This window comes from Gracilinanus agilis, chromosome 6 (assembly GCF_016433145.1).
Source record: "Gracilinanus agilis isolate LMUSP501 chromosome 6, AgileGrace, whole genome shotgun sequence".
NCBI lineage: Eukaryota > Metazoa > Chordata > Mammalia > Didelphimorphia > Didelphidae > Gracilinanus > Gracilinanus agilis.
This window is the reverse complement of record NC_058135.1, coordinates 111,624,335-111,647,399: the sequence shown is the minus strand read 5'-3', so window position 1 is coordinate 111,647,399 and position 23,065 is coordinate 111,624,335. Positions and strand designations below refer to the sequence as shown.

The 23,065-nt window shown below is 42.0% G+C and overlaps 1 protein-coding gene across 2 annotated transcripts in view; it reads left to right on the top strand.

Moving 5' to 3' along the window:
* FNIP2 (folliculin interacting protein 2) overlaps positions 1-23,065 on the top strand; it is a 145,520-nt gene that overhangs the window by 85,249 nt on the left and 37,206 nt on the right. For both annotated transcript variants that reach the window (XM_044680702.1, XM_044680701.1), the window contains 7 exons: positions 1,262-1,391; positions 9,459-9,660; positions 9,970-10,058; positions 11,794-11,940; positions 12,087-12,256; positions 16,876-18,235; positions 18,657-18,813. In XM_044680702.1, the coding sequence (XP_044536637.1) occupies positions 1,262-1,391; positions 9,459-9,660; positions 9,970-10,058; positions 11,794-11,940; positions 12,087-12,256; positions 16,876-18,235; positions 18,657-18,813 (2,255 nt within the window). The remainder of the gene's footprint in view (positions 1-1,261; positions 1,392-9,458; positions 9,661-9,969; positions 10,059-11,793; positions 11,941-12,086; positions 12,257-16,875; positions 18,236-18,656; positions 18,814-23,065) is intronic.

Below are 23,065 nucleotides of genomic sequence, written 5' to 3'. Positions count from 1 at the left end.
AATGTTATCCCATTTGATTTTCACCGTACTCCTGGGAGGAAGCTGTGTTGTCCCCATTTTACATAGTAGGTTGTTTCCCCAGCACACCAAAGGCCTCCCTTGTGACAAAAGCAGACACGATAAATGCACATGGGGTGGGAGGCAACAATCGATGTCTCCTTCTGCACCTCTGGAACAATAGGTTGCCATGACTACTCAAGAAATTCGATTTAACTAAAACCTGCTGCTGCCCAAATTAATTCTAAAAATGCTCAATTAAAAAAAATCATCTTAAGGAATATCTAAAGAGAATATCTACTGTCAGCTAACATAGTAGGTCCTTAGGCACACAAAGCAGAGACTATTCCTGGAATATGTAGGGCCACTACTATTGACTTGTCATGCTGCTGTGCCCCCCCCCCCCCAAACTTTATCTTGTAAAGGGTACTTGGGAGGGGTGAGGGTCCCTGGAGAATGCCCTAGGCAAATAGGTGGAGCTTTCTAACCAAACTGGAAAAGGTCAAACTTGGATTCATGATAGTTTCTTTATTCAAAAAAGGAAGGAAGCAGCTTAGTGCAGGGGAAACATTTGTAGTTATATATTTTAGGTTCACATTTAGACTCTTCTCCTTATTGGCTGTGTGGTCCATTGGCAAGTCACTTCACCTTTTTTTCACATTGGTCTCCTCATCTGTAAAATGAGGACTGGGCTAAATAATCTCTCAGATCCTTTCAGCTCCAAATCCAAAAATCTGAAATCAAAACTAGCTCAGGAAAGCCATGTGCCAGCATTTGGCCCAGTCATTCCCGGCTCTAGTGAGGCCTGGGCCAGGCCTGAGGGGCACAAGCAGGAGTAGTCAGCTGGGCCAGGCCTGAGCTCCAGCCTGTAAGACTTCTATTTTAGAGAAGCTGTGCTTGTTTTACTTAACGGTGTAGAAATCTCAGAAAGTTGCTGGCCACAAAGGTACCACTGTCTCAAGGGCAGGGAGGCGCAGGTTGGTGGATCTCCCGAGGCTCCACAATCTAGGGACCACTCTGTTACCTAAGGAGGGGTGGATTAGCCCCAAGGGGAAGCGGAGCCCATCTGAGCTCTCGTGTAGGATCACTTGTAGCCTTTGCCAGCCCAGACCCACTTTTGGAAAAAATCTTGAGAAAGTAAAAACTAACAAACAAAACCTACTCCTGCCATCTGCTGGATGTGAGTGGTAGGACTCTACCGTGTACACACTGAAAGAATGTTTTTGAATCAATCAATTCTTTATGCCATTATTCCTTCTGGCAGCTTCCCTGAGCAGCTTGCTGATCACACCTTTCCCGTCTCCAAGCTCCTCCTCCTCCTCCTCTAGCAGTTACCAGCGCCGCTGGCTCCGGAGCCAAACAACGAGTTTAGAAAATGGCATTGTCCCAAGGTGGTGAGTGGCAACTTTCCTTTTCTTAGTAAGGGGAGAAGAGCGGGTCTGCTCTGTGGGAGCTCAGTCCAGCTTGGGACAAGGGAGGTGAGGCCCGTGGTGGTCAGAATCTCTGCTGAAACAGGAAGGCCTCGGCCTGGAAGCCTCTTCTGAGAGCACAGGAGAGTCTGGGGGGGCTGTTACCCAAGAGGCCATGCACTGGAACTAGAGTACCTCAGTCAGAGAGATGAGCCTCAGCCTGCAGGGCTTAGGAGTTACAGGACTCCTTTGCTTACATGACACACCTGCTCCCTCACTGTACCATCTTTCCTGCTCCCTTCAGCCGCGTGTACTCAAGGCGCCTTTGCCTTCATCTTCGGTTTCTTTATGACTCGGGGATTGGCTTGGGGGGCCGTGACCTCGCTGCTTAGGCCTGTGGCCCTCGCTCTGGCCACTGCTCCATTCAGTGCATTTCATCAGCCTATTGGATATGAGCTGAGTGCAGGACAGCGTGCGGCCCTTTTGGAGATGCAGAGAGGGCGAGGGAGGCAGCGTGACCGCCCCAGGACAGCAGGATATTCTGTGTGGGGTGGACTGAGGACAGAGAGAGCCCGGGAAGGGGTGGGGAGTGGGGGGCAGTGCGGGAATGGACGTGTTTATGCTTGTTAGGGGAGCACCAAGAGGAAGTGGCACTGGTGCTGGGCCCAGAATGAGGGGGTAGATTTCAAAGTGGGGGTATGTGGGCCATCAGCCGGGGGAGCAAAGACAGTCACAAGTTCCTCTGAAAGCCTGGTACGTGTGATGTAAGCTAAAGTAGAGGCACCTGGGTAGGTGGTGGGCAGAACTGTACTTAGAGGTAGGAAGCCCTGAGTTCAATCTCAGCTCAGAACTTGCTAGCTGTAAGACCCTGGGCAAGTCACTTACTCTCTCCCCTCAGTTTCCCTTTTTGTGAAACAGAGATGATAGTGCATCTGTTTCCCAGGCTTGTCATGAAGATCATATGAGATCAGAGCCACCTAGATGTGAGAGGGAGATATTTGTGGAGGATGTTGGTGGGACTTTATACCCTATCCATCTGGCTCTGCCACAGCTCCTGTTAGGCACAGGCCTTCTCCAGGGAAGCTGCTTTGCAGGGCTCTCACGACTTCACTGCCAGGAGCTGCCTGACTGCCTGCCTCTGCTCCCAGTGTTGAAGCCTAATCCTCCCTGTCTGGTGTGATGTGGGTGATGAGCTCCACACTTCTGAGCCCTGGCAGCGGGGTGAGGGGGACACTTGCCATCTTCATGTGGAGGCCTGAGAGAAGTGACTGAGTCTCCTAGCCATATTTCTCATTTAGTGCCAGGACATTTTATCCATGAGCCACCCTATCATCCTCTCAAACCGATAAAGACTTACTCACGCATTATGATGTCATTAAGGAGAAATTCCTCAACCCCAACTTTATATTTCATCTGAGGCTTCTGGTAGTTTAATTGCCTCCCCTCACCCCAAAATTGTGTGCAGAAAAACTAGGAATGTTGTGTCTGAGTGTGAGGATGCAGAATCATAGACTCTCAAAGCAGGAGGGCCTGTTCAGCATCATGGGTGAAGCTTCTTGTCATCACTAAGTCCCAGAGGTGAAGTGACTTAGCCTGGCTCACACCTGAGTCACAGGTGGCTGAGGCTTGCCCAGGAGGATGTAATAAGCCTCCTGCTTAAAGTCTGTTGCCCTTGAATGATTCTATGGCCATCTGGTAGTGCAACCTACTCAACATGCACATATGTACTTTTTAGAGGACTAAGAAGACCTATCAGATGTATATTCAGTTTTCATTTTTTTCTGCTCTCATCAGAGGCTTCATGAGCTTTCTGATGGTACTCTCCTTTCTAATCAAATTATGGGCCCTTACTTCTCTCCTTGCCTTTGCATTGGTCACTCTGTCTGCATTCCATGCTACTCTTTGCTTTGCCAAATCCAGAGCTTTTTCCCAAACACAGCTCAGGCTCCCTGGCCTGATTTCCTTTAGTTGTAAAGAGATTCTTTGCCTTTTGAAATGGCTTTGTTTTATTTTATATATACCTTTGGACTGACTGATTTGTGAAATGTCATTTCACCATCTCCTCTGGAATGTAAACCCTCTGAAGGGAGGGGAGAGACTGTTTCATTTTTGCCTCTATCTTTATAGTGCCTACCAGGTATTTTTTAAGAAATTTTATTTATTTTTACAAACATTTATTGTTTCTTTTTTTCTTTTCCCTCTCCCAACAGTAAACAAGTAAAGAAAACTTAAACTCTAATAACAAATATGTACAGTTCAGTGAAACAAATTTCCATATTGGCCACATCCAAAATGCATCTCTCACTCTGCATTTTTTAAGTCCATCACCTCTTTTAAGGGGGCAAGTAGCATGGTTCATTTGGTCCTTTGGAAATATGGTTTAGCATTGCATTAACTAGTATTCTAAAGTCTTTCAATCTTGTTTTTCTTTAAAATGGTTTTGTCATTATATAAATTATTCTTCTATTTCTGCTCACTTCTCTCTCTGTCAGTTCATAGAGGTCTTCCCAATTTCCTCTAAAATGGTTTAGTTTTTTTAAATGATACAATATGTTCCAGGTTTGTTTAACATGTTCTCCCAGTTTCTCTCTTACTTCCTTAATTTTCAGTTTTTGCTGGTGTGTAATATTTTTACATAATGTTTAATATGCTAGATTGAAGGAAGCATGAAATCTATAAATTATTGGCATGAGTTATTTGTCACCTAATTAATATATTTGTCCCAGAAAGAGCTCAGGATCAGCAGATAAGAATCCTGGCTCTGATGTTGTTACCAACTAGCTATCTACCCCAGACAAGTCCTTTGACCTCTCTGCTTCAGTTTTGTCATTTGTTAAGTGCCCCATACTCCTAATTGGTTTCTTAGGATTAAGTGAGGTCATAGACATGAGTGACAATAGCAGAGATCTCAAATCACCTAGTACTCTCCCTTATTTTGAAGAGTGGGAAAGCAGGCTCAGAGAGTTTGAGGCTAACACAAAATCATAGAGATAGCAAGTGTTGGAGGCAGGAATTGAACCCAGGTTTCTTGCCTGCTGAACAAGTTCTTTCTACTACACATGTCAAAACAATTTATTTTTATTTAACTTGTTTTTAAATAATATTTTGTTTTTTCCCAATTTCACATAAAAATAATTTTTAACATTCATTTTTTAAAACTTTGAGTTCCAAATTTTCACCCTCTCTCCTTTCACTTCCTTATAATAATTAAAAATGGGTTTGACAAATATAAGAATTTAAAAAATATATATTGTGGTCGCCATTTATAAAAAATAATTAGCTTCTTAAGTCAAAAGGACTGTTAGCAGCTTTTATTTACAGCAAGGTAGAGATATTAAAGTGGGAAATATAGGAAAGAGGTAGAAAAAATCACCTAGCTACAAATACCCTAAGTCCTAATCCTAGTGCCTCCAGACTAAACGCAAATCCAAAAGCGAATCTCACCAGAATCCAAGGTCCTAATCAGGAAGCCAAAATCTGAAGAACCAGGAGTTGCTTAAAAAACTGCCAAGAACCTTCAGTGCACATGAGGCCAAGACCGCCAAGAGCCTTCACCAGAGCCCACACTGAAGAGAGTGTCCCCACCAAAGTGCCAACTGAGAGAGAGGAAGAAGAGCCTGAAGAGCCAAGGAAGGAATCAATTCTTCTCCTTTGCTTCACCTTTTATAGTCCTTTTCCCACATCACTTCCGGTCTCTCTCCCACTTCACAGGAAACAATCACAGCCTCCTAATTTGCCTAGCACTGCCCAAGAGTGATTAATTCAAAATGGACAAAGGGAATTAAAAAAATTCTTTTATCCCTGAGAGGTCAGGCAGTTAGAAATGGCTATATATGTGTGGTCATGTAAAACATTTTCATAGTGTGTGTGTATATATGTAAATATTTTTATATCCATTTATATATTATATATTCCATTATTTATTTGCATAATCCTTTTTAAAGATATTTTATAGTGTGTCAGGAATGATTTCAAATATATCACCATGAGGTCCCCAGCCTAATGGATCTCTGATTCTGAGGATGACTTGGGACTACAAGCCAAAATCTCGTTGCAGATCTCCTAGCACAGTATGCCTGCACTGGTGCTTAATAAATGCTTGTTGTTTGATTGCCCAGGTAGCTGAGTTAGCCCACCAGCTACTTATAGGCAAAGATGGCATCCTGACATCTTCCCAATAGATGGCGCCCTTTCTCCTTTGATAGAACTGGGACTGATGGGCCTAAGGGAGAGGCTAGTTTGAAAAAGAACTTCTGAGAAAGTGTATATATTCACTTTGATGGGGAAACTTACTTGTTGACTTATTAACAATAGTTTGCATTGGAATTAGGTGAAATGTTATTTGTTATCAGGGAAGGTGTGGGAATTTAATGGAAAATGACTGATTTTTTAAAAAAATTATTACATTTTTCCTTTCTCATTACATGCCAATATGATTTTTAGAAATCATCATCTGACATTTTGTGATCCATGTTCTCTCCTTCCCCCTTGCCCTCCTCTATCCTCCCCAAGATTAGAGGTAATGTAATATAGGTTATACATGTACTATCATGCACACACATCCATGTTCAACATGTTGTGGAAGAAGACACATGTTGCTAATACAAGAAAAATACTTATGAAAGAAATAAAGTGAGGAATGAGGTATGCTTCAATCTGCATTCAGAATCCTTTAGTTTCCTCTGTGGAGGTAGATAGCCTTTTTCATCAGGAATTTCTTGAAGTTGGCTCAGATCAGTAATTTTTGTTTTAAGAAATCAATAAAACAAAACCTTTTCAGAAATGTTACTTAATATTTTCTGAAAGAGAGAGGTAAAAGGAAAGGATGAGTTTGGAATGGGAGTAATAAGACTTTATTTCCCCTTCATCTCTAGCCCTAGCATAGCTCCTGGTAGAGAGAAGCCACTTAATTAGATTGGATTATTTTGAAACGTAAATGCAAATTAATATATTTAAAAATGTTTCTCATATCGAATCAGAATGTTGGAAGATAAAATGAAATCTGTTCTTGTAACTTCAGGAGGGAAAAAGGTAGGTAGCCATTCAGAGAAGACATGTCCTGACTGGAGGATATGAATTGAGTAACATGTTTGGGAAAGGAGGGCCTTCCTTAAAATGATTTTTTCAAGAGAAGGTCATTGGGTCCTAGTCTAAGCTTCAGTAATTTTTGTGATGCAGTCCTTGTGATTTCCTAAAGACTTTGCATTATGAATAGTGTCTGGTGCATCCTTGTCTCAGTGATCCTTTTGGAAATGGCAATGGTAAGTTTGTGTCCCTCAGAAGATAGAAAAATAAGAACTCCACACTTTAAGCATATAAAAGGTAATTGATAATTTCTGCAAATTTGGGAGATATTTATATTAATGTTTTAAAAATGAAAACAGTAGGAGTTTATATGACAATATAGTTCATACCTAATTTCACTTCATAATAAACTCCATTCCTGTTTCTTCTTCTCTATGTGGAGATTAAAATTAATATTCATATAACTAAGATATTATATTTAATGAAGTTTTATTAATATAACTAGCAAAAGAGACCTAACTAAAAGGTTACTAACCAGCCCACTCCCAGGAGCAAAAGAAAAAGCGAGGTGGAGTCTTAGAACTTATATAAAAGTGACCACACAAATGTAAACAAAAGGAAAAGCATTATAGGTAATACAGAAAGGAATTCTGGGCAATGCAGTCTTTAGATGTTTAAGATTTTCCAGCTATACATCTATAAACTGAAAGTCATCATTCTAGGTCTTCTGTAGCTCACTAATGGTGTTAAGGGAGCATAGGAATAGAGGCCTTGGAAACTTACAGGTCATCTAGTTCAACATTCTTATTTTGCAGATGTGGAAACTGAGGCCCAAAGGAGTTAAGTCAGTCCACATGCATTTTATTAAGCACTTACCATGAGCCAGGCACTGTGCTTGGTGTTGAAGACACCAAGACCCTCCCTGCCTCAAGGAGCTTCTATTCTGATTGAAGAGAGACGTTCATATATACCCACACCCAGAATCAATGGAACAGGGGATCACAGAAAGGAGATTGATCTGAAACTTGGAGGAAGCTAGGGGTTCTGGGAGGCCCAGCTGAAGCAGAAGAGCTCCTTGGTCCTAGAGGCCAGAGGGAACTATCTGAGATACCTGAGGTACCAATAGAAAAATGAAGCAATCCTTACCATCAAGGAATTCTCTCTATATGGGGGAGTAGTGGTGGGGAAGCAAGCTATTGTCTGTCTAGTCCCAAAGTTGGTGAGTCAGAAAATGGATGTCATTTAGCACACCTCCTTTTCTGGAAAGCATTAACCCTGCTGCTGTGATTGCATTCTTTCTGGGCAGTGTCCACAGGTTTGGTTGGGAGAATAAATGGGCAGCAAGACAGTGAGGAGGGGCAGAGTATACCTCGGACTTGGTTTAGATTTTCAAGATTTTGTTGTTACCGAGGACAGGTCTTACCATTAAGGGTCATTAACATGGATCCTACCCATGGTGGTTAAATGGCAGCTGTGACCAGTGGTTCTGATGGCACTGGGAAAGTTTGTTTTTCTTTAAACCCTTGCCTTTAGCCTTAGAATTGATACTAAATGTGGGTTCCAAGGCAGAAGAGTGGGAAGGGGAAGGCAATTGGGTTAAGTGACTTTTCCACGGTAATATAGCTAGGAAGTGTCTGAGGCCAGACTTGAACCCAAGACTTCTGGTCTCTAGGACTAACACTCCATCCACTGAGCCACCTAGCTGACTTGGAAAGTTATTTTCAGGGTTGAGATTGCCCCTGCCAGGAAGTGATCAAGCATAATTCAAGGTAGAATACCAGTTGTGATGATTAATTAGATATCCCTTCTAGCTCTTATCCTTATCTACTTAAATCCCTTCTATTTATGGATATAGATAAATAAAAGAGGTATAAGGAATAGAAATTTCAGAACAGATGTTTTATACCTCCAAACAATTTTTAGGATCATAGGATTATAGATTTAAACTGGAGGGGACATTCAAAGCCATGAAGACCAATACTTTCCCTTTTTAGATGTGAAAACTGAGACCTAGAGAAGTTGTGTATAGTCTAGGTCACATAGCTTAGTAAGTGTCTGAGGTAGAATTTGAACTCAGGTCTTCTTGACTCCCAAGTTGAACACTCAACCCACTATTCTGCCTACCTTCCTACATCACACTATTTAATAATGAAGTCACTCAAAAAAGGTACCTAGAACATACTAAGTGGTTTGAGGAATTTTTAAAAATCATTTTAGTGGTCTTATTACTGAAAACAGTAAGGGGTAACCTGATGCTGTTCCAGTTTTTCAGAAGGGGAAAATTCTGAAATAGAGAAGACATGATCAACATTATCAGTTAGTGGGAGATTAAGTTCTGGATTCAAATTATAAATTTTCTTTTTAATAAGTTTTATTGATATCTTGTTTTTATAATACAGTAATGTCTTATTCTTATCTCCCACATGTGGAACCTTTTCCAACCCCCCAAAAAACAGTTAAAGTAGATCCAGGCAGTAAAGCAACTATCTCCCAGTGCCTAGGGGACTCGGGAGCTTCTCTTTCATCATTGTTCTTTAGGGACAAGCTAGATCATTGTAATTAACACTTGGCTTCTTTCAGTGTTATTTTGGTTTATATTGTTTAATTACTTTTACTTTTTCTGCTTACTTTATTGATATATATTGATATATAATTCATAGAGGTCTTCCCATGCTTTTCTGAATTCCTCATTTCTTGTTTTTTTTAATGCATAGTAATATTCCATTGTGTTTATAAACCACAGTTTGTCCACCTAATCCTAAATTGAAAGACAGTCTTTGTTTTCAATTTTTTTCTTTTTTATATCTTGATGTATATGATTTCCTTGTGGGTACATATCTAATAATGACCCCACTGTCTCAAAGGACATGGATAGTTTATAAACTTTTTGCATGTTTTCAAATTCAAACTATGAAGCATTTCTGACTCTTGCCCTGGCTCTAGGATAATTCTTTGGGGTTGCAGGATTAACTTTGTTAGTGTGATCAGATACATGCCAACCTTACAGACCAATTTTCCTGTGCACAGGTCAACAGAAGAGACTTTTAGCTTGGCTGATGAGACCTGCAGTTCTAATCCTGCTATAGTTCGAAGGAAGAAAATTGCCATCAGCATTATCTTCTCCCTGTCTGAAAAAGAGGAGGCACAGAAGAATTTCCAGGATTTCTTTTTCTCTCACTTCCCTCTTTTTGAATCTCATATGAACAGGCTGAAAAGTGCAATTGAAAAGGTAATGAACCCCAGTCTAATGGTGAGATGGAGAAGCAGTAGTGTAGGACTTCTTTACTCCTCACCATGGAAACCTTTGGTGTGTGAATCAGAGCAATATCAGGGGAATTGCTGGGTACTGGTTAAAGATGAAGTGCTGGATCTCCTCAGGAAAAGTTCTAATTGTCTGGCTCCTTAACGCCATTACTACTGTAGGTGTTTGAAATTGATCAAAAGATAGACACTGGTTAGTAAAGCCAGGAAAATGAGTTATAAAGGAATTCCCTCTCTGGGAAGTAATTTTGTCTGCTTTTTTTTTTTTTCCATTAAGGCCATGATCTCCTGCCGAAAGATAGCAGAATCAAGTCACAGAGTACAATTTTATATCAGCCATCTGATGGAAGCTCTGGGAGAGTTCAGGTGAGCTTCTGGAAAGGCGAAGAGAGGACAATCTAAATCCTGTGAGTGAGGCTGCTAGTGAGACCTGGGTCCACAGCTGTAAGAAATAATGAATTTTAATTCCTCAAATTGATAAAGAGTGGTAAAGTTTATGTAGCACTTTTATATAATTATTAAACACTATGTGCATTCTCTTACCGCAACTATATGGCTTAGGTCCTTGAGCTAGGAAAAAAAAATTATTTTTAAAGATGAGGGAAGAGAATCTTAGGACAGTATAGCTCTTTCTGAGGCAGGATTTGAACTTGGCTATTCTGACCCCAGAATGCTATACTCTGTTTCAGCTTATCTGCTTGAAAGAGAAAGTAGCCAAGAGAAATAGTCAGTGGGGAGGGGAGTATAGTTTGTAGATCAGTGTCTTATCCTTCCTAACTGTTCAGTAACAAGGTACAGAATCTCTAGCACCAAGTGTTCCTCATCACTAACAGAGGCTACTTCTAATATGATTTAAAAAAAATCTCATGTGTGTGCAGTATATATGTGTATATGTATACACACACACTTACAGTCAAGCCAGATAGGATGGTACAGGGAAAGAATGCTGGATTTGAAGTCAGAGGGCCTAGGTTCAAATCTCCTCTTTCCTGAATATGTCTATCATGGACATGACATTTACTAAGCCACCTGCAGTATACCATATTGTGCTTGGGCATTTTCATGCATTGAGAGTTTATAAAACCATAAAATCATAGACTGCGAGCTAGAAAAGATCTTAGGAGGTCTTCTAGGCCATCTTTTTTCATCTAATAGATGAGGAAATTAAAGCCCAGAACAGTTGAACAACTTCCTAGAGGTCTCACCTCTGGTACTTGGCAGAGCTGGAATTCAGACCCAGGTTCTCTGTCTCTGCTTGACCTCTACTGCTTTTCTTTTACCCAGACAGTACCAGCCTGAGGTAACCCTCTCATGGGGAGAAACTGGGCCTGGCTCATTTCCTACTTGGCTTAGTTGGAATTGTGGTATCACTCTGTGTGGCCCCACTGGGGACTAGGACCCCCACCTCCCCCAGGGGCTGTGGGATGAGGAGCTCTCTCAGGAGGCTCTAGAAGATTTTGCATACAAGGGGCTGGGGAACAACTCAGATTTGGGAATACTTAAATGGAATGAAATGGCTAGATTGGGGCATCTTGCTAATGTATGGGGCCTCTTAGGAACCTGCCTTCCTTTTATAGAAATGAAGACCACATCTAATAAGAACGAGTATTGCATGATCCTAGTCCTTTGACGTTCACATGATGGCACATGATTTCTCTAATGACATATTTGAGAACTGCTAGAAAATCAAACTTTCTGAAAGCAGAGAATCTTTGCAGACAAAGGCGTTTTAAAAAAAGTTTTAAAAATGTTTTTGCCTTGGGTTGCTCACCTAAGGGTGTTTTTGAAATATGGACTGTTACAGTGCTCACCCTGATGATTCTGTAGCTTAGAGGAATACAGGGGCTAAATTCAAGAGATTGAAGTTTCCCCAGCGTCAGGGGAAGTGTTGCATTTGGTCCATGATCCTCCACCAAGATTTCCTTAGTTATCAAGTGGATGAATAGCTTATGGGGCATTGTAAGACTAAATGCAGTTTTTAAAATGACTCTAAATACATGAAGCCTCTTGGGGCAATTGGCCTGCCAGATGTTGTTATTCACAAAGAGGAACCAGAGCTGTCAGTATCATCTTTTTCCTCTTTTCCTCTTATCTTCTGCAGAGGGACTATCTGGAACTTATACTCTGTCCCAAGGATCACAGAGCCTGTTTGGCTTACCATGATGTCCAGCACGCTGGAGAAAACGCAGCTCTGCCAACGCTTTCTCAAGGAGTTTACACTTCTGATTGAACAGATCAACAAGAATCAGTATGCTTCCCCTTCCCAGGCATAATTATATTCCAGTGCATGCCAGTCCCTTGGTATAAGAGTGTCTGCACAGCCATTTGTATTGACTCCTGCTGTGGTTCCTGTCCTGCTATTAATCATCTGCTGGCGTTTTTGTTTCCTTCTAGGTTTTTTGCTGCATTACTGACTGCAGTATTAACTTACCACCTGGCATGGGTGCCAACTGTGATGCCTGTTGATCACCCTCCAATCAAAGCCTTTTCTGAGAAACGTACTTCACAATCAGTGAACATGCTGGCCAAAACACACCCCTATAACCCTCTCTGGGCACAACTGGGTTAGTAACTGATTCTGGCGTCTAGAGAGCATGTAGGATTGGCAAAACCTCTCAAAATGTGTAGATCTTTGTAAATATGCTACAGGGCAGCATGGTATAATCCACAGAGGGCTAGAGGAGAGCTGGCCTCTCACACAGCCCAACCTTGTCACTGTAAGCAAGTCACATCTCATTTTGGTGCCCATACAGCCCTCTAGGATGAGGCTCTCCAAAGGAGTTGCCACTCTGTGGACAAGCTTTCCACACTGGCAATTTCCTAAACCAGTGAGAATCCTGCCCCCCCCCCAAAATAATCCCACTCTTTATATAACATCTGTGTTTGCCTCAGTTTCCTTATCTACAAAATGGGGGAAATAATAGCACTTACCTCCCAGAGTCATTGTGAGGATCAAATAAGATAACAGTTATAAAGCACTTGACACAGTCCTGGCACCCAATAGCACTTATAAATGCTATCTGCCCTCATCATCATCAATTGTTCACATACTATATTTTCTAGGCCAAGGATTCCTGGCCTAGATGAGTATTCCAGTTGTCTGTAGAGGTAGAATCTCAGAGAGGCTCAGGGCCTGGTCCAGGACAGGAGGGTCTGTTTGGGGGCATTGATGACTGTTGCCAAAAATAATGTAAATAGATGCTTGCACATGTAGCTATTTTAATTGACTAAAGGAAACCCTCTTCATGAAGGTAATGGGGTCCCCAGAGCTTTTATAATACTGACCCTGAATTTGAGGAGCTGAGGTTCTCCTAAAGACAAGACCCCCCAGACTGTTCAGGAGGGCAAAGGGGCTTCAGAGCTGGCTATTTCTGCCTACCAGGACTCTGACTAGGCATAGCTTGTTTTCAGCTAAATGAAGCTTACAGGGACAATGTGGTGTAACAGATAAAAGAGTTCAGGCTTGGGAGCCAGGAAGGCCTGGGTTCAGGTCTGTCTAAGTGTCATTCAGCATTGGAGGAAGCATTCAACACCAGAGGAGTTCCTTATACCAGTGAAAAACTAGGTCCAGGCACTGCCTCTAATCAAAGTTCATACCTGTCCCTTCCTGTAGATAAATATGCTTCTGCCTCTTAGAATTCCCATTGGGGAGGGGAATAACACCATCAGGGGCAGATTTTCCCACTCTTCTGAAAGACTTGCTTGCTCAGAATTCTGTTGTCACCACTCTCTTAGTCCTGATACCCCTTATTCTGGGAATGTGTTATCAGCCTCAACATCAGTCTCCAGACTTTTGGGAAATTACATAGTTACTCCTTTCCACTAAAAGAGGCCCCTTCAGCTAGACAAGTTTTGAATAAAGGAATGAATTAACCCCACCACCACCACTACTTCTGGTTAGGGAAGGGATACATTTGGCAACAAAGTTGATGTTAAAAGATCACTAAACTGGATTTTAAATTATCTTTATTTTTTAAAGTATATTTAAACATACACAAATGCAACAGATCAATAAAATATATTTTAAATTAAATAACACTTTATTTATATTTATATGTGTAACAAATTTGGTTTTAAGTGAAATATGTACTATCAGTGCACTTATATTTACAGCATATAATAGAGCATTTTAAATCTAGTTTTTTGATATATACCAAATATATCCCTCCCTTGCTTCCCTATCCAGCCAGCCAACTTTTCTGACTAAAAATTAAAAGGAGAGGTAGGAAGAAAGCAGCCCACAAAATAGATGTTATTCTACTCTCTCCATCATCCCCTGCCTTTGCAGGGGAGAAAGCGAGATTAATTTTCTCATTTCTTCAGGACCAGTATTGACCATTATAATTATGCTTCTGTTGACATTGTGATAATCAGTGAGTATATTGTTTTCTTGGTCCTACTTATTTTACTCTGCATTAGAATATAGAAAATAGATCTTAAGATCCATTAGGATTTGTTATTTTTTCAAAACAAAGTTTGAAAGGGAAAGGATTCTTTTAGCATACTTTCATATCCAGGGTCTAACATTGCTTTTTAAAAAAAAAAAAATTTAAGAACTAGTTATGGGGCAACTAGGTGGTCCAGTGGTTAGAGAGCCAGGCCTGGAGACAAGAGGTTCTGACCTAATATGCTTCCTAGCTTGTGTGACTGTGCAAATCACTTAAATCTCATTGCCTAGCTTTTACCGCTCTTCTACCTTGTGACTGATACTTGGTAATAATTCTAACAGAAGATAAGGGCCAAAAAAAGATCACTTATTTCCTAAATGAAACTTTGAGCTGCTTTGAGGGGCTTACCTTCCAGAAAAAAAGGAATTAACAATCCTTTTGCATTTTGCAAGTCAGACCCTATCCTCTTTGTCTTCATTTCTTGGTACTACATTTCAGTGAGGACATTACTGAGCTGAAGGTGGTCCAGAAGAGGGCAGCCAGGATGATGAAAGACAGACTAAATCATTCCCATATAAGAATGCTGAAAGAATTGGGCATACTGAGCCTTCAGGACTCAGGGTGGGAGATGGAAACAAGATATACTTAGCTGTCTTCAAGCATTTGAAAAGTCATCCCATGGAAAAGGATATTTGCATTTGTTTGTGCTCAGAGTGCTTCTAGAACTGAGAGCAGTAGTTGGACTTTGCAATCAAGCCAGTTTAGACTTGATAAAAGGAAAGACTTCCCTATGATTAGTTTTCCAAAAGCCAAATGGGATTGTCTGCCTTGGGCAGAGGTATTTGCAGTTCTCAGGCAGGATCTGAATAGCTATTGGTTAAGGTTATGTTGCAGTGGCAATATTTTTTACATTATTTTTAATTTTCAAAGATATTTTTATTTTCCCAATTACATGTAATAACAATTTTCAGCATATATTTTTGAAATTATAAGATCCAAATTGTCTCTTCCTCCCTTCCCTCCCCTGTCTCAGAGACGGTAAGCAATTTGATCTGGGTTATACATGTATTATCATGTAAAATATATTTCTTAAGCTTATTGGTCATTGTTGTAAGAAAATACTCATATAAAACCTAAACTCGAAAATAAAACCATATGTGAAAAATAGCATGCTTTGATCAGCCTTTGACTCCAACAGTTCTTTCTCTGGAAGTGGATAGTATTCTTTGTCATAGTATTTCAGAACTGTCCTGGATCATTGTATTGCAGAGATTAGCTAAGTCTTTCATAGTTATCATACAGTATTGATTGCTTTTATGGTGTACAATGTTCTCCTAGTTCTGCTTATTTTACATTACATCAGTTCATAGAGATCTTTCCAGCTTCTCTCTGAAATCATCCTGCTCATTGTTTCTTATAGCACAATAGTATTCCATCACCAACACATACCACATTTTGTTCAGTCATTCCCCAATTGATAGACATTCCTTCAATTTCCAATTCTTTGCCACCACAAAAAGAACTGCTATATTTCTGTACAAATAAGTCCTTTCCCCCTTCTTTATGATCTCTTTGGAAAGGATATGCACAGATTATAGCCCTCTGGCATACTTCCAAACTGGATGGCAATTATTCTTCTGGAATAGTGGAATAGGTGGTCCCTGTCTACTTAGTGTGTCCAATTCTTTATGATTTGACTACTTCTTATCCAGCTGAGGTTTCGGGCTGGCTGCATCAAGATAGAACAAGATGGTAATCAGGGGCCAGAGATCATGTCCCCACACTAAATCTTTCTAGCCCAACCTCTTTTTTGTTCCATCAATTAATTCTTGAATGGCATACTTTCCAGTTTCTTCCCCATCCCAGGCCCTTCATCTGAATTTACATAAACTCAGTAGTGCCCTTCCTAGAATGTGGTCTCCCTAACACAACCCAGCACTCCAGATGAGGTCTGACCAGTGCAGAGCATCCTCTTGATTCCATCAGACAATTTGAACAGGTGCTTGCTTTCCTGGTGCTGTGATGCACCATCACACAGATCCAGACAGAGCTAGTGGACCCTGGCATCCCCAGTTCTTTCTGCATTAACTGGACAGTGTGGCTCCTCCATTATCCTGTTCTCATGCCTGCCTCTACACCCATAATGAGACTGAATTAACTAAAATGTCTCATGAGTTTCTGAAAGGCTATGATAATCCTGCTGCAACCAGCAAAAATAATCAGAGGGCAGTGCCAACAATCATTTGTTTCCTAGGAGAGTTTTTTTTTCCTTACTCAAAAATATCACTTGTCTTCATGTTGGAAAACTGAGTTGTACCTGGATAATTTCCTCAAGCAGGGATTTTCTTAGTCCTTAATACCAAAAGATAAAAGAGGACTTTTTAAAAATCCCTAATGAGGCCTTTTATTGGTTGGAATAATTCTGTGCCATTCCAGTCCCACTCTTGCACTGTTATGAATAGTACCGATCTTAAAATGGGGAACATTTTCCCAGGAAGAGACCTATCATTTCTCACAATCAAGCTTGCTATGTCCAAAATTCAACTGATTTTTCTCCCTGGACCTTGTCATCCCTCCAAACTTCCCAGTTATTACAAATTGGGCACTTCTATCTTCTTAGTCACTTAGATTCCTAACACCGGTGGTACCCTTCTCTTCCCTTCAGCACTGAAACAACAAAGATAAAAACTTAATTGCCTTTTTTTTAGTGTATGTCTTTATTTTTTAAAGTTTGATCCATCAACCATGTATAAATAGCCATTTAATTGTTTTTCATTTTTTTTTTGTCTTTGTAGGTGACTTGTATGGGGCCATAGGCTCTCCAGTGAGACTGACTCGGACTGTGGTCATTGGGAAGCATAAGGATTTGGTCCAGCGAATCCTTTATGTCCTGACTTATTTCCTTCGGTGCTCAGAGCTACAGGAGAACCACCTGACATGGGGTGGAAAGCTCTGGGAAGGCGAGGAGGTACTGAATGGGAGCAAGATGACAACAGCTTTGGAGAAAGGAGAGGTGGAGGATTCTGAATATGTGGTCGTGACTGTGAGGAATGAGCCTGCGCTGGTGCCCCCAGGACTGCCCTCAAAGACTGGTGAGAAAAAAGCAGATGCCCCAGAAGGCCTGGCCCCTGCACACCTCCTCTCCAGAGGTAGCACCGAAGGTAGTAAAGGTTCAGGAAAGAACGAGCAGAACTTCGAGGCCTATCCTGTGATCTCCTTGGATGAAACAACATTGGATGCTTCTTGGGAGAATCAGGGTCCATTGCACGAGGAGGAGAAAAACCAAAAGGAGACCTCTGAGCATCACTCTCTAAGCACCCCCAGCTTTGAAAGGTCGACCAGATCTGAAGCTTGGGTGATGGGGCTGAAGTCTGAACAACAGGCTTCCGGCGTGGAGTTGAAAATGGAGATGGACAAGAAACCCCCAGATAGGTCATCTGCTTGGCCTTGTCCAGACAGACGTTTCCAGGAAAACCCTCATTTAGAGAAAGTCACTTTCCAGATTGGAAGCTCAGTGTCTCCAGAGTCAGATTTGGAAAGCCGAGCAAGAGACTTGGAGGAGAAGCTGAAAGCCTTTAGGAATCCTCCTGATTTAGCAAGGAGTCTCTTGGGTCGGGCCAGGGAGACTGCTGAACTAGTTCAGGAACAACGGGTTTCTCAGGTCCCTTTTAGGCCTGGCATGCGGAGGAATGTTTGCTATACCCAGATCCCATCTTCTGAAGAGCATGAAAGCTCAGGCCAGGGGTTTTCTGAGGGGGGTGATGTTCGTATTGATGTCATAGAGACTGCTGAGCCTCCTGGCCTGGCGGCTAAACCCTTGGCCCCTTTGGACAAGGGAGCAGGAGTTGGAAAACAAAGAACTCTGGAGGAGGGTAGAGGTTTGTGCTTGAAGACTGGGAAGGGACAGTCATTGGAACCTGTTCAGAACAGGTGTATGCTGCAGGACCCTGTCCTCATGGGAGCTGCAGATGTCCCCTGTGGGGATACTGAGGTGAAAACAGCCTTCAGGATGGAAGGAGACATTCCTAGGAATGAAAGCTCAGACAGTGCCCTCGGCGACAGTGATGATGAAGTGTGCACTTCAACTCCAGGAAACCTATGCCCCAACAGTGAGGGCAGTGAAGAATCATTAGAAGTAGAGCTACCTTTGCCAAGGTAAAGGAAAGAGGAATGAAATAAAATCAGGTTGGGAGGGAGAGGGAATTTCATTGAGAATGTGGCCAGACAAAAAGAGCTGGGGACTGTTTTTGTCCTTAGAACCAGAACTGCACTTTAGTTTATGTAGGGATCTTGCCCTCTACCAATGCAGTTTGGTGCCATCTCTGCCCCTTGTCACCTGAGAGAGTTGCCCAGAGCCCTGAGAGTTTGGAAGGGATTCTCTTGGGGCATCTTAGCCGGGAAGTATAAGAGGTCAGTCTTGAACCTACAGTATTATTAAACACCCAGGCGATTAGGAAAAGAAGTGGTATCAAGTTAATGAGTTTTAGTGGATCCAGTTTTGTGGCTGTTTATTTTCTAATGTATAAGAAAAAAATGGAGGGGCATTTAAAATAAACTTGTTAAACCTCTGTTGTAGGTCTCAGATCATCAGCAACCAAAATGTAAAGAACTTTGGCCGTTCCCTTTTAGGGGGTTACTGCCCCATGTACATGCCTGATCTGGTGCTCCATGGAACCAGCAGTGATGAGAGACTGAAGCAGTGCCTGTTAGCAGACCTGGTCCATGCAGTGCATGTAAGTAATTCCATCTTGGAACTTCTCGCTTCTGATGGGGGCAATTCTAGGGAGTCACGGAGAGTTAGAGATGGTTTGATTTTTATTCAGTTCCTGTGTGTGTGTTTTTGTGTTTTTTTTTTTAAGAAATTTACTTTAACCGATTTATCATTAGCTTTCCTTTGATGACTCCACTAGTATAACAGTATAAAGATTAAGAATACTTACTGGAAAAGTACCCTTTGGTGGCTGATAAGTGCTTTTTTTTTCCCCCTGCTGTAATAAAGAAACTGAGCAGTGAAAGCGCGATGTGAATCTGATGGGTCTGTTTTTAATTGAGCTGCTGTTGAAAATGTGCAAAAATAGACATTTTATATCAGAAATATGTTGTGTTCTGCGGTGGGGCAAGTCCTCACTCACTTAGGAAAATCAGACTTTATCTTTCCCTTCACTTCTTGTGGAATAAATGCAAAATGCCTTCCCTTTGGCAGGGAGGAGGAGAAGGGCACGAGACATTGTTAGGTGCTGCCACTTGCTTCTGGTAGCTCCATTTGGAAGATGGAGAAGCAATGGCAGACCCAGGCAAATCCACCAAAGGGCTTTTCTGGGAATTGGAACGTGATAGTCACCTTTCCTTGGGGGGAGAGGTCAGTGAGGTGGGTCAAGATTCAGCTCCCAAGAAGTGTGTCTGTTGGAGCATTCCCTAGCCCAACCCTGCTCTGTGCCTGGGCACCACCCTCCTCTGTAGGATGTCAGAGGAGTGGAACCTGGTGATGAGCTCCGCAGGGCTGCCTCCTCTCTCCTCCCTTTTTCTCCCTCTTTCTTTTCTATCTCTTCCCTTCCCCCTCTCTTCGGGCCCTTCTCATCTCTGTCTCCTTTAGAGAGCTGCCTTCTCCTGTTATCTCCAAACGAGAACAACTTCTGCCCTTTCAGAGTTCCCATGGCACTCTGCTGCCCCTCGCTCATGCCATTCTTAAGTATCTGTACGTATCACTCTGTGGCTGTGCCCCTTCCTCTGCATGCCATAATACATGTTTATTTGGTTGGATTGAAGGTACATAGGCATTGTTACATCCAGTGATTGACTCACGTTTATAAAAGCAAATCTCAAAAATGTAGCTGTTACAATCTATGCAGTTAGTATTGCTTGATTGATTTGACATGTTATATGCCCTATGATGCAGTGGCAATATGATAGTACTCATTTGTAAGAGTCAGGAGGACCTGACCTCGGTTCAAATCCCATCCCCGACAAACACCATGTCCATGACTACTGACTAGTCAGTTAAGCTCTCAGGGTCCTAAGCAACTTCAGACTGACGTTGCAGCAGAGGTGCTCATCTGCTTCCGAGGGAGTGAGTTTCCACGCTGGGAATGACCCGTGCTGAGGATAAAATAGGAGACATCGACCCCACCACCACCACCCCTCCGCCTTCCCAGATTGACTCCCTGTCTCGGAGTTCCTCTGCTTAGTCATGTTCCTGAGAATCGCTTCTTTTTGTGTCCTCAGTGCTTCACTTAGCCTGGCACACGGTAGGTGCTTCATCATTGTTGGTCAATGGATTGATGCATTGATCCGTCACCATTTGTAACCATTGTCAGGCAGCAGGTCTTGTTCAAGGTGCTCCCTTCTCTCTCCTGTGTAACCCGTTCTGTGTCAGGGAGCAGCAGGATTGCGACTGTTTGGCTGCATTTCCCCACTGGTGGCCCCTCTTTTCTCCGGATCTCATTCATGGCTACATTCCCTGCGATGTTTGCTTAGGGGAGGTCCTTTCTTGGGTCATGCTAAAGCCACATGTGCTGTGTGGGAAGGGAGTAGTCAAATGAGCCCAGGGATTTCTTGTATTGTTTGCATTCTTTGCTCCATTAGGTGACTGTGAACATGGGGTTTGCTAGAGGACTTAATTTATCTCTTTATTTTTAAAACTCTCACCTTCTGTCTTGGAATCAATACAAGTATCAATTCCAAGACAGAAGAGTAGTAAGGGCTAGGCTATTGGGGTTAAGTGACTTGCCCAGAGTCACCCAGCTAGGAAGCATCTGAGGACAGATTTGAACCCAGGACCTCCCAACTCCAGACCTGGCTCTCAATCCACTAAGTTACCTTGCTTCCCCAAGAATACATTTTTTGAAAGCCAATTGATTCCTTCCTCAAGGGTGTCCTTGATATATATTCAGATTATTATCAATCAACATTTATTAAGCACCTGCTTTGTGCCAGGTACTGTGCTAAGTGCTGGGGAGACAGAAAGAATATTCTTAATAAATATTTTATGGAAACAGTAAAGTAGACCAATGGAAGTGAGTCATTTCCCCCTCCTTTGTTGAGCTTCTTCCTGCTTCACTGTGGTCAGGATTAGTATTTGGTTTAATTAGGTCTCCAAGTTTTCTGTAAAATTAATTTTTTCTCTTTTGCTTCTTACCATTACCATTCCCTCACTGTAAGATTTTACCAAGAATTTATATTATATTATGTGTAATTTATATAATATACAATATAACATATATATTATAAACTACTATTTCTCTTGCCATGTGGCAAAAAGATAAAGTGTTTCTCAGCAGAGGTGGTTATTAAGTTCTCTTGATTTCTTTAGTATTGTAATTGATTATTGTTGGCTAGAGTTCCCTAGCAAATAATGATAAAACCTGTTAACATTTGGTTTTTTTATCCATTTCCCTTTTGTTTTCTTTTTCGCATCAGTCAGTTATTTAAGTAGATGAAACTGGAGTTGCCTCAGTTGTATGAGACGTCTCATTTTTATTCTCAGCTGATTTAGATCTTTGCTCTAACAAATTGATGTTTGGACTGTATATAGATGCTGATCTGGAAGGGACTAGTTACCAATAATTGAAGTCATTTCTTGTTCATTTAAACATAATCATTTAAAAGTTTTGGTAGTATTATCTGGTGCTTGTTGTCTCTAATACCTCTTGAATTCCTTCTGGAAGAATTCAATGAAAATTCTCAATCAATGGGCTTCTTTTTTTTTTTTAACAGATACATTTTTATTGATATCTTTTTTACATCACCTAAATTTCCACTTTATCCTTTCCCCTACGTACTCTTCCGAGAGCTATGTCAAAGAGTTTTTTAAGAGAGGAAAAGTAGGGGAGGGGAACCCAGCAAAAATTGATTGACATACTGAAAAAAATCTGAAAATGTTCTATTCATGGACTTTCTATCTCTGTTGAGGAGTAGGAGTGAGGTGTCTTCTATGTCTCTTCCATATCTAAGCATTTCCTCATCATGGTCACTATGTGGCAGACATCGTGTCACAGGGAGGATACAAAGAAAGTCGAAGACTATCCCTTCCCTCAAAGAGCTCACATTCTATTTCAGGAGAAAACATGCAAAGAAATTCAGATACAAGATGTATTCAGTGTAATTGGTGATAACTTAGAAGGAAGGCAGTTGGAATGGGAGAGACATTAGGAAGGAGGGTCAGCTGGAAAAGTCCCCTCAGAATAGTGGAGTTGGAGCTGTCTTAAAGAAGGCCAGGGGCTTCCGGGTTAAGATGGCGGCAGAGTAAAAAGCAGCTCTTAACCTCTCCTGACCGAAACACACAAAACTCCTCAAGGGGACATAAAAACAAGTCCAGACGAACGGAGGAACCCCCACAACAGGGTGCAGCGCAGAAGGTACGTGGAATCGGGACATTTCCATGCTATAAAGGGGTGAAACAGCTCTCACTAAATCGCGGGCTGAGCAACCACCCCACCCCCACCCCCTCCACACACACCACCTATAGCACCAAAGCCAGTTAAAAAGAAATAGAGCAAGTTTGGGGCACCCATCGAGTCATTGGCAGCTCCAGGGCCTGTTCCTGAGAGCAGCAAGATTTGGGACCCCAAAAAGCCAAAGAACGCGCACGGACTCTGAGCGCGGGAGCAGAGCGCAGGAGTGGCGGAGGCGTGGGTGGAGGCAGACACAGCCACGAGCTAAAGCTCTGAAACCCTGAGTGGGGAACCAGCGTGGACGGGTATACGACTGTGGAAGCAGCGCCCTGAGACTTGTAAAGGAACCTCCAGCAGAGGATCAAGCAAGGGGATCCACCAGGGGGCTTGACCTTGGAAAAAACCAGAACTCAGACCTCAGGAGCCAAAAGACTGTGGCGAGGATAAAGCTGAGAAGCTGCTGGGCTAATGATGGCTACCCAGACTCAGGAAGTTCAGAAGAGAAAGATTAACAACAAGAAAAAGAAGTCTAACACTCGACAACTTTTACACAGAGAAAATCCAGACAACCGAGCAAACAGAGGAGGAGAACAAA